Source organism: Falco cherrug, chromosome 1, assembly GCF_023634085.1.
Source record: "Falco cherrug isolate bFalChe1 chromosome 1, bFalChe1.pri, whole genome shotgun sequence".
NCBI classification, from domain to species: domain Eukaryota; kingdom Metazoa; phylum Chordata; class Aves; order Falconiformes; family Falconidae; genus Falco; species Falco cherrug.
The window spans coordinates 107,271,543-107,283,606 of record NC_073697.1 but is presented as its reverse complement, the minus strand read 5'-3'; the positions used below and the strand labels follow the sequence as shown (position 1 = coordinate 107,283,606).

The window sequence follows — 12,064 nt, the reverse complement described above, 5'->3', positions numbered from 1 at the left end:
GAAGCATGATTTACAAGATCCAAAATTGAGTGCAAGCCTGTATTTACTGTGAATGTATTATTTATAATGCTGTGACTTGACACCAGTGCTTTGATGCTACATTTCCAGTTCTCTTACCCTAAGACTACTGAAAAGAACTCAAGACTGACCAAAAATGTGATCTTTAATTGTCTACATTTTTCAAGAATGTCCAATAGATTTCAAGTAAATGGAGAGTACTCTGAATAAACAAATTCAGCTCCATTAAGCATATTGGAATCATAGACCACAGAATGTGTTTTGGGTAAATTCATCCATTTAGCACTTTACCACAAAGGTCCTCTACTCCCAACAGAAGCAGAGGCTTGAGAAAAAGGAATTCTTCTTCCTCCTTCATAATCCTCCTTCAACAGGACACAAAGGTTTAGGAAAAAAAACCATGAGAGAGCATATGTTAATTATGTTACACTCAGGAGTAATGACCTCCTTTGCCACTGGAACATTCACACAAAACAATCTCCTAAACAGTGAGGTTTAGCATGCAAGACATCAGCCCATAATTAGTCCAGGATTTCAAGACTAAGATTAGTGGCAGTAAAATGAAGAGATTGATCATTGACAAGTTTAACCTGTTTTTTAATGCTCATTAAAAGGCAAGCAAAGTTCCTCTCCAGATCTGCTTCACCTCCTGTTCATCCAAGGACACAGAGCAGCGGAACAGCAGTATGCTGATGGAGCAGAGTCTTCCTGAAAGAAAAACAGAAGCTAATCACTCGCCAGTTTTCCGACATACAATCTTCTGATTTTGGTTCTTTACATTTCATTTCTCTTCCTTTCATGAGGAATATATCTCCATCTGAATATCCTCTTCTTGCCACTTAAAGTATGCACCATAATTATAAACTATGCACAAAAGTATTTCTTTGTTAAATCTCTCATTAAAGTCACAGCATTTGTTTTGTTTATTTAAACTAAGTAAATTGCATCCATTTCGCTTTCCAATTTGTCTAGGTCCAGATCAACAGATAATTAATGAGAAGACATCATCAATAAAAAAAATTATTACTAAATCAGATATTTAACTGAACCATATGGCAGCACCATCCAACTCTACCCGAAACACCTCCTTCCAGTTTACAAGCTACATGTCATTTAAATGGCAGAGGTTCGTTTCCGGAGCTTTGTTATTGACAGCTCAGATCCTCGCTCACATCCACACACCAAAGCAAGCTTACTAAATCACAGAACCACACAACCATTTAGCTGAACCGGACCTGCCAGTTTTGCTTCATTCCCTAGGGAGTGATAGCAACCCTACAGCTGCATTGAGTTTTACTTGGTGCTGTGTTTCAAAAAAGCCTTTCAAGGCTCTGGTGTTCCCTCAGCTTTTCCATATTGGTTTAAAAAACTTTCTCCTCAATTCCTTCTGAGGTGACATGACTGCTAGCAAAGTTACATACCTATAAGAAAACAACATCATGATTACAGGGTCAAAGTCTTTCTCATCAAGGTACTGATGTATGAGTCCATCATAGGAGACCAGCACAAACTGCTGTTCAAAGTGAACTCATTGGAAGGTGCTTCTTTTGGGGAGACACCAACCAGACTGTTAGGAAGTCTCTCCCTTTTCCAGGAGAAACTGGCTCCCTGTGAGGATGCAGAACGAGGCACCACTCCGCAGTCTCTCCGCAGCATTCTTGGACTCCGATGACCCGAGGTTTGTGTGAACAAAGTGGGAGAAAACATGACATGCAGTTCATGCTAATGAATCCACATCAGAACAGCAAAGAAACATCCTGAAACAGGGCAGGGATCCCTGAGCTGCAGTAAGCTGTATTATGCATTTGACTGTAAAATCCCGGATGTACTCAGCACCTCTAGTCACCAGCAAAAGACAATGAGGAGTATGATGAAGGGATGCCGCTTGACTGTAAAATCCTGGACATGCTCAGCATCTCTAGTCACCACAAAACACAACGAGGAGTATGACAAAGGGATGCTGCAACTTCTCCGTAAGAGAGGCTGTGTGGGACACGACACGACACCTCAGGGCCGGTGGCCTTCTTGGGTGGGCACGGGCCAGCAGGGAGGCCAAGCCACCAGCTGCTGAATGACTGGTGCAAAAATGCTACTACTGGTCGCAGCAACCACCACCTTACACAGGGCTCCGCAGCACCGACAAGCTTTCATAAGCTTGACCCAAATTTCCAGTCACACCCCGAGCGTGGTGGCATCGTCCTGTCAGGGGATGGGGCAGCTCAGGCCCAGGGGAGGGCTCCGAAATGGAGCCAGATGCTAGGGAAGCCGGCTGCCCAGCAAATTAAGCGTTAATTAGGCACTTTAAACTGTGGCTTAGCACCTTGCTCTAGGTCCTTCCGAAGAGCCTAAAGGTTACGGCGTTCACCGGCCCGCACCTGCGGGTGGGGGGGCCGCCTGCGTGTGCCCGGCCCGGCAGCAGCCGCCGCCTCAGCGCTGCCCGCCCAGCGCCCCCCGCCGGCCGCGTAGCGCCGCGCCCACGCCCCCTGGCGGCCCGCGGGGGCAGCGCCCGCCGCCACCTCTGCCGGCGAGCGGGAACGGCCGCGGCGGGGCGGGCCCGGCCAGGCCCGTGGGTGAGCCCAGGGGGGCGGCAGCGGGCCGGGCCGGGACTGCGCCGCCCTTGCGGCTCCTGGCCGAGGGGAACGGCCCGTCACCCACCGACCCGCGCCCCCTCACAGCCACCGAAGGCCGCGCACGGCGGCGGCGGCGGGGGGGGGGGGGGGGGGGGGCGGGGAGAAAGGGTGGCGGGCACCGGCGCTGCCTGGGGCCGGCGCTGGGGGGCGCTCCGGCTTCACTTTTTCCTCACACCTTCACACCTGGATTGGGTAGGATTTGGGAAATTTATATCGAACCGTAAAATTAACTCATTTCCTGAAACGTCGCTCCTGAACGCGCAGGTGTAAAAAAGCAGCAGCGCAGCCTCAGGGCAGAGCTACAGCCGCAGAGCGGGAGAGGCAAAGCGGTTCCAAGAGGCAGAACCGCCGGGCAGCAAGGCAGGGATGTGGGGAAGAACCCTTAAACTCCCAAATCCCACGCCACCTCGAGCACCCTTAAACTCCCAAATCCCACGCCACCTCGAGCACCCTTAAACTCCCAAATCCCACGCCACCTCGAGCACCCTTAAACTCCCAAATCCCACGCCACCTCGAGCACCCTTAAACTCCCAAATCCCACGCCACCTCCAGCACCCTTAAACTCCCAAATCCCACGCCAGCGGGCTGAGGACACGGCAGGGTGGGCTGCTGGGTGGTGGGATGGTGGCCAAAGCACCTGCTTTGCAGCAACAAAGGCAATAAGCTAAAAAGTACCTGCTTGTTCCTGCAGTAAATAAAGCTCACCTCTCACTAGGATACTCTAAATTTATTTTTTCCTTCTCTCCCACCTGTTAAAAGCCAGCAAAGATCCAAACACAAGGACATGAGATCATCTCTTCCATCAGTATCTTGCATTATTTAAATCTTAACTCTGAGGCAAAACACATTCATAAGAAAAGAACCACATTTAAAGCATTTATTTTGAAAAATACAAAAGGTCATTGAATTGTAATTGTACATGTCACTTATCAGTTTTTTTAAATAAAAGATATTTAACAATTTCCACATGAGAATAAAACAACTGTTCCACAAAAAAAAAAATAAATCTTTAAGGACAAGCACAGACCACTCTTGAAAGCTTCATACATTTAAAACCAAACTGCTACAGGAAAAAAAAAAAAAAATCTTTGAAGATGAAGTTTTGCAATTAAGACAGAAGAGCAATTTCAGAGACAGGCATTGCTTTGCGTTTTTTAAAACCTTAAAAAATAGTGTGAATGTAATACAGTTCTGCATTAATATCTGTGATTTTAAATATTTTTGAACAGATTTGCATGCGCTCACAACAGCAAAATTTTGAACAAAAACTATGAAAGAAACGGGAGAGGAAATTCTGAAAAAAGCAGACCATGAGCAGTACACCTCACTGATCTCAGTGGGACAGTCCTTGTAAGATCATTTCCACGGAAAAGGCAGCAGTCTTTTTTTCTAAAGGAGGAGAAAAAAAAAAGTTATGTTTGAGCTGTAGATGTAATGTTCTGGTTTTATCCAACATTTTTTAATTACAAATAATGTGTAAAGGCTGTTATCTCATTAGGTGAAGAGTCACTGTCAAGACTAACCACAGGCACTAAAATTCTTTCCTGTAAGGAATGTGGCTGCCTTTTGCATTGTTTATTCAAAGAGTTACTTCTTGGAGCATATTTAGATTTTTTTTAAAAAAATAGCATAACTGTATTTCCACTTACATTCAAAATACTTGTGAAAGTGGGCTGCATTTATATCCCTAAAGTGTCTCTTTCATTACAAGGTACCAGTGGCAGTGATTGCTGGCAAGTTAATTTTGTTTCTCAGAAACCCGGCAGCAGCTTTAGATAGAAACATTGTAGCTTGAAACACATTTTTTCAAAGAGGTAAGCAGCAAAATGAAGTAGATGTTTTAGTCATTTGTCCACTACATGAAGAGATTATGGTTTCTCTATCGATTTCTGATGAAGGGCTACAAGTAATCTTTGGAAAACTTTTATATCCATTATTTCTAATTGGTAGAATGCTTTAGACTATATTTAGGGCTATGGAGAGTGCTGCATTTATGGCCACATAAAAATATGCTGGGTATATTTGTGTGGCTTGTTGCTTTTGGCTATATTTAAACTGGATGCATTTTGCCATCTTTTGCTGTCAAGCTAGACCATTTAATAACACAGTTGACAAGTAAAAATCCTGGATTAATACAGTAAATCTTGCACCATTCATTCGTTAACTACTCTGGAATTTACTGAGTTCCCTGCACAATCTTGTCATTGTGAATTCAACAACTAAAATACAGTTTATTCGAAGTACTGGCTATGGGACATATTAAAAGCAAATTATACCAATGAGCTCATCTTTAGCAGTTTCCTCTAACTAGAAAGGGCAATTGATTCAGAAACAAAGACAGGGTCATCTTTAAAGTTTCACTACTTTAACAAAGTATGCCATAGTGCTGGAAGACACACAGATATTAACATGAACAAGAAACTCTGCTGAAGAATGCCTGGACGAGTAGAGGCATCATTTGATGTACTCCCTTCAATTTCAAGCTCTAAAATAGCACTGCCAATACAGCAGCATAGCAAATAACTGCTAATTGTGATGAGCTGTGTAGAACTGCATTGTGATTCTTAAAGCACATCAACTATGCCCTTGTAAGCTCTCACCACTAGGACTTACCTCAATGTGATTTTTACAGATTCTGAATCAAGATCCGTTTCTTCATATTTTTCTTACCCAGAATCTTACATGGAGTTACACAAGTTTTAAAAAGTCACCTTAACTAAATCAAGAGCAGCAAATGAGCAGGACTGCACGCTCTTTTATTACCTTCTGTGCAAGAAATAGCCATTCTGTCTTCTATTCCATAGGCTCAGTCTGTCAAGTAAATAATTAAAATGAAATTAGCTATTTTACATTAGAGGAAAAGATACCATTATCAGCACCAGTGTTTGTTCCCAAAAACATCTAGCTGTTAAGCTACATTATGTTAATTTTATCTTTACTGTAATACTGAAGGAGAACACTATCAGCATCGGTTTCAACTCCAGCATCAGTTTTTATGGCTTAAGCAATATTCTCTTACTCTTCCAAAGCTTATTTTTGCTTTTTAGATAATCTTTCTTTACTTTGGATAAATCTGCTCAGAGTTTGGCAAATACTGTAATTATACCAAGCTAACTGTATAAATCCATCTCCTGAAATTTGGCGGAGTCCCATTTTGAAACCTCCCTACCATATGGATTGAAAGAGGGTATTTACTAGTAATAGTGGACCAAATTCTTTTTACGTATCACAAGATAATTGGAAAATACAAACAGCATAATTTAACTACAAATACTGTAGTAGGCAGATCAAGCATCATTTATTTTGCTAGCACGCTATCTATGTATAGACAGTATGCTCGATTTTAAAGGCAGTTTATCTCCCTCCATTTTCCAGAAATCCTTATTGGCAATATTTAATCTCCTCCTGTTCTGACACACCCTGTGCTTGCAGCCACATATGCTGCAACTTTATCTGTAAGGCTGTAGATAATCTTGAAATAACCACAATAATTGCATTTGAAAGCATTAGAAATAACTACAGCGCACTTTCTCAATACATTTGCTGACAATAACTTTTAAGCAGCACACATTTAAATAGTTGTCTTGCCGTTAAGCTGTGTAGACATTTTGGCCAGCGGTTGAGAGTGAACAATGCTGTGAGCAACAGCACATTTAGCTGCGTAGTGCCAGGTTCTTAATGGTTTTCTATTAGCTGAGCACATCTTGCAAAGCATGAGCACTAACTGTTCAAAGGGTGAGAGCAGGCAAACATCCAGTAAAAGAGCAAAGCCCACATTAGAGATCACACAAAGATTTATCTGAAAGATTTGGTGTCCACAGCAAAAAGTTATATTCTGAAAACATGAAACAGACACCACAGCTATTCGACTTTACTGATCCATGTTCATTTTATCTTGCCACGAGACTTCCTTTCTACTGTCTTCTTTGGCTGGAACAAAAGAAACCAATTTTCCTTTTTAATCAATTAGGTTTTGTTTGAATGAACGGAGTAAGTCAAAATGCTTTATATGCGTGTGGTAGATTCTCTGGTGTATTCTTCAGTCTTTAACAAAGGTCACAATCAGAGTCCTTTCCTAACATTGGGGATCCAAAGTTAAGAAAGCTTGTGCCCATTAGTGCAGTTTTTTCTTTTAAAAGTAAAGATATTGCAAATTATTTTACTTTTCATAGGCTACTCACATTCTAAACAAAGTTCTGTACTGTATGTATCATTAAGGATTGGAAAGAGTAGAAATATAAAGTAATGCAAGCAGAGATACATAATCCTGGAGGCAGAGTGCCCTGAAAAATGTTTTCTCTCCCAATTCTGCAACACTGTACTCCTGTATACGCAGAAGGAATTAAAAAAGAAAACACCAAACACCAAACAAGTACTTTTCTCCTTAGCTTTACCTGAACACACCTGAGATAGTAACCAGCCATTCGCTGTTTTTTCTATCAAAGCACAGTGTAGAGAGCACTTTAGGTGACGTTTATACATTTACCATCAATTATACAGCCTACAAAACCCGTTATTTTTGAACCTAGTTGAGCAACTCTCACCCAAGAAAACAAAACCAACTGCTACATTTTCTTATTTCGTATAAAATATTTCATTTAAGCAATAAAATACAAAAATTTTTGTTATTTCTCTGATAAAGGTGAATTAAATGATCTGACCCTTGTCTAGACAATCTGCTCTGATTTTCATGGCTACATTAGCAGAGCTTAAATCTGCAAGGCTATGGGAGGGAGAAACCTTCCTGAATTACAGGAAGGTACCAAATTATGAATTCTTAGTAAAATCTGAAGTTCAATAGCTCACCTGATTATCAACACTCCATTGATATCCACAGCTGAACTGTTTTGTTTGTTTTGTCTGATACAGTAGTATTTCTTTTTAAAAATCTCTCATTACTTATCTCTGCTCCCTGTACTATACTTGCAAGGCAAAAGATAAAGCCTCTCTACAAATAACAAACTTTGCAGCTTGGTCTACACAAAAGAGTCAAATGTGCCTTGAGTTTCACAGCAATACTCAGTCAGCTCAGGTTTACAAGCATCGTACTGTTCACACTGACACACACGCACTCAAGAGATGCTTGGGACTGCTGAGTGCAAGAGCACTGGAGCATTCAGTCTTCATAGACAAGATATTCTTATAATGACTAGTCACCTGTTCTCTTACGATCTAGCAGAAAATAAAAAAATTTATGAAGTGGTTTATGAAGACTGGCTGCATACTAACTTGCCACTACACCCACAAAAAGGAAACAAATCCAATACTGTACCTGTGGCACTTCTTTAAGGAAGTCAGGAAGCTGAAATTCACCTTTGTAGACCTGGAAAAAGAAAAACATACTACTCAAAGCTAGCAGTTCCTACTGTTTGAAATGCTAAAGAGCTTTTTAAAGGGAGGGAAAAAAATACATTATTTTAGGTTATTAGCATCCAGTAATGCTAAACCAGATCTACCTAAACTGAGCACAATGTATTTGTAAAAGCAGGTTTTATTCACAAGGCTTGGTCATCCAAGGTAGTTCTACAGCTGTACACTCAGCCCCAGGCTTGCTCTGTACTCAACAGTGACCCTGTCTGCATTAAAATGGTAAAACCATGTAACGCACATTACATTTCAAGCTTCCTTGAATTATTAAGTCCTGTAGAAGCCATTCACTATGCTTTTAGGAAAAGATTTTCAACAGGACAATTAAATGCGCTAGGAGTGACTTGCTACAACACATAACATTTTTAAGTTTTATATAAAACAAATCTGTTGCTTCACATTTTAGCCCCTTCAATAAATTAAAGTTCACCTTTGGGTTTAATTACAATTCGTAATTTAAAGATTCTCCATTTAAAGTTTTTCAAAAGAGCTACCTGTCACAATCTCATGGACTGTGTCAGTACTGATATACCAGCCAGGCAACAAAAAAAACATTCAGTTCTCAAACATTGACATTTTACAGCGAAGAAACTCAACGAGTGTCCCACAATACATTTTCTGATGCATCACAGTACTCATTATGTACAAAAAAATCATTCATACAAACAGAAGCATCACACTTGAACAACTGATTCCATCTCACTATGCTGTCAAAGGAAAGTTCTGTTGGTTTTGATACAATTCGAGACAGTGCATCATCTGAATATGCCAACAACTTAAGTTTCAATGCTGTTAAAATGGTCAACACTCAAGGAGCGTCAGCATCTCCTACGCTATCTTACAGTGATCTATCCCTTTATTCCACTTATCTAGCTGGTGTAATTTTCAGGTAACAGGAAAGTTTATACATTTGCTTTATTCTTTAAAGATATACAGATACTATTATAATAGGTACAGATATCTTACTGGCCGTTTTCCCCCAAGTACTCTGTGTCAGATCTTGAGCCACTCAGCAAACATACTGCGTGAGAACAGACACCCGACCCCTTCCCTCCCAAGGCTGTAACCACACAGCTAAAACCCCAGCTCCTGGAGGGAGAACACAGGGTTGGATAAGACTTAAGTTTTCCTCAATGTTTATACCATTTAATAATTACTAATTTGCTTTTCATCTACAGAAAAAAACCAACCAGTGCAATAATCCTTTCCTATTTGGACTAGATGATCGTTGTAAGCTCCTTCCAACTGGCATCGTCTATTCTATACTAATAGACATATAGATTTAATAGCTTTGTATACAAGTACAAAAGAGCTCCACTTACTAGTAGGGCTGTCACAAGTTACCATCAGCGACTCCTATGAGTGTGAATTTCTACAACAACTGCACCCTCGTTACCAGCCTGACCTCGCGAGAGTTTGCAATCATCACAGTTTCCAGTCTTTTAGAGCATAACAATAAATCTGAAACAACACTGTTTGGAGAAAGAGCAAGGAACAAATATCCTCGAACATACCAACAACCACACCAAACAAGTGTTTCCACTATCTGACCAATTAGGAAATACATTGGCAATGTGTTGCCTTCTCTCTAGGGATACTTCTTAAAAGCTGCTTGCTTCTGAGATTAAACTGGAATACATTCCAAAGGGGCGTGGGGGGGGTGAAATATTCTGTATTACCTCTTTTTTTTTTTTTTTGCAAAAAGTGCAATGCTTGATGAGTTTTACCATCTGTTCTACTGAACCAACAAGACCAAACACTCTAGTGTCACCAGTTCTTTGTAGTTTTGTGTAGCTGTGATCATATTATCACACAACTGGCTAGGCTGAACACATCTGAACAAGGTTTCACAAAATCCTAACGTGACAGTAGGAATTATTATATACACACATCGCAGAACACTGCCTCTCCTGATATTCCATGTTTTAGATAAAACAGAAGGGCTGACTCAAAGCGATAGGCACAGCTCTCATTTATATTCAGCCAGGGGGTACTGTCATTCCCATGGAAACCTTAATGAAAGCCACACTGGTCAAAAATTCAGCATGTGGCTTACTGAAGCCTAGATATGCTATAAATATTTATAAATGAAGGAGAGTAGTTAATATTTTCAGCTTTTAACCAAGCCATTAAAATGTAGACTGTGTTCTAGAGAGCAGAAATGGAAGTTACAAATCAACAATATTATCACATCAAAAAATGCTATAGAACTACCCAGGCAATGTTCACAAGAAAAAAAAAACCAACATTATCTTCTATTAGATGAGCGCTGATGTTGGAAGAAACAGACATGCTTTTCACCTGTTCTGGCAAACAGCTACAGTCTTTATCTGGAAATTCTTAAAAACTGTTAATACTGATGAGGATGGTACATTGTAACTGATTCAGAAAGAGAACTACCAAAACCATGTTTGTCTCTCTGGAAGCCTCCTTCTTTCCTTCTCCCTGCAATTAAGACTTGGTCTAATTTTTGTATTACAGATCTGTATCTATGGCTGCTCTAAAACCTTTACCATTTTAAAGTCCTTTGTAGCATTTACTCCTAATTATCATCCAATAGCAACAATCAAGGGTATTCATCCATCAGCAGCATTAAGAAAAATAATTACTAACTATTAAGAAAAATAAAAACCAGTGTCATAGCTTGGAAAGAAAACATTTCAGGGGCATTTGATACTATATTCACATTAAATACCACAATTCACACAAATCTAACAAGTGACAGGGCCAAGAAGATTAGGTTTAACACACAAGTGTGCCTAATTTTGGTTCAGAACTGACATTATCTAGAATGCTGGCTTTGTCAAGATTGAGACTGCATAGAAACTGGTTTTAAGTAGTTCCAAAAACAGTAAGTGGTCCCTTTTGAAAAAAAAAACAAACCAGGGATCAACTACAATACAGAAATCCTAAAAACAATGACTCCATCTGCAGCCAAAGAAATTAAGAGGTTTCAGATTCAAAATTCCTTTCTTTCCATTTTCGAAGTCTAAAACACATTATTCAGAGAGTGGCAGCAGAGGGGCAGAAGCAGGACATTGGAATTATTTCCAGTCTAAGCAAGAATTCAATAAAATTGAGCAGAAATGGTGTTTACCATTTCTAAGGGAACTATTTCGCAAGTCCAAACGGATTTCTAGAGGCAGGGGGGGAATCTTAAGTCTATGTCAGTTTGTTGTTCAGCGTTGGCAGTATTCAAGCTGTTCTATTAAAAAAACAAAACACATTCTTATAGCCAAACTAAATGCCTATTATTCTCAAAAAGACATCAGAAAACAAGTTTTGTGTCTAGCTGTCTGAGAAAACCCTTATAGATACAAAAGGAAAACTTAAGAACAGAACCGTAACTCAAGAGTAAACTGTAATTCACAGAAGATTAAAGCACTCCTTTTCACCCGCTGTCAAGCCCGGTTTACAAAGAGTCACATTATATTTGGTCAGTTCCATTACACACAGATAATAGGTCTTTTTGTCTATAAGTTAGCCTGCAACTAAGTGTACTTGGGTTTGGTAGATTTTCAAAACATCAAAGTTGCGGAGTGCAAGGCTATCGATGTTTAAGCATTAAAAAAAAAAAAAAAAAAAAAAGGAACACTGGCAAAACCAGAACGAGTGCCTCTTTCTGGAAAGAACCTTCTGCTGTACAGTATACGGAGGTACCCTCATCTTGCTCTTTCAGACCTTCTTTAACTTTTAAAGGCAGCTTACAAGGCTTATACAATTCTTCACCTCACTGTTGGAACTGCCAAGGAAAGGGACATCCTAGATGTATTTACCCAGTAGGAACAACACGGAGAGCAAGATTTGATAGGCCTATGAATGTCTGCCAAAAGGCAGCTTGCAACCATACCTAATTCTGTATTTTTTTTTTTGGTTAATAACTCTGTATGTCTTACTAATCATATATATGCATAACTGAGGTTTTGTTTGGTTGGCTTTTTTAAAATAAGGTAGCAGTACCTCTGGAGAAAAACAATACAGTTGGGAATCCACATGCTAGAAGAAACACCCACTAAAGAGGGTATTAAATTTAAAGGACACTGAGAAAG

General features: G+C 40.1%; 1 protein-coding gene across 4 annotated transcripts in view; it reads right to left on the bottom strand.

The window, feature by feature from the left end:
* Positions 1-3,511: 3,511 nt before the first annotated feature.
* The window catches only part of TPST1 (tyrosylprotein sulfotransferase 1), a 31,822-nt gene continuing 23,269 nt past the window's right edge, over positions 3,512-12,064 (bottom strand). For 2 of the 4 annotated variants that reach the window (XM_055697078.1, XM_027806347.2), the window contains exons 4-7: positions 7,921-7,971; positions 6,503-6,578; positions 5,412-5,459; positions 3,512-4,037 (exon numbers count right to left, since the gene is read on the bottom strand). In XM_055697078.1, the coding sequence (XP_055553053.1) occupies positions 6,534-6,578; positions 7,921-7,971 (96 nt within the window). In that variant the 3' untranslated portion in view covers positions 3,512-4,037; positions 5,412-5,459; positions 6,503-6,533. The remainder of the gene's footprint in view (positions 4,038-5,411; positions 5,460-6,502; positions 6,579-7,920; positions 7,972-12,064) is intronic. The other 2 variants (XM_055697088.1, XM_055697094.1) reach the window with 2 other exon arrangements.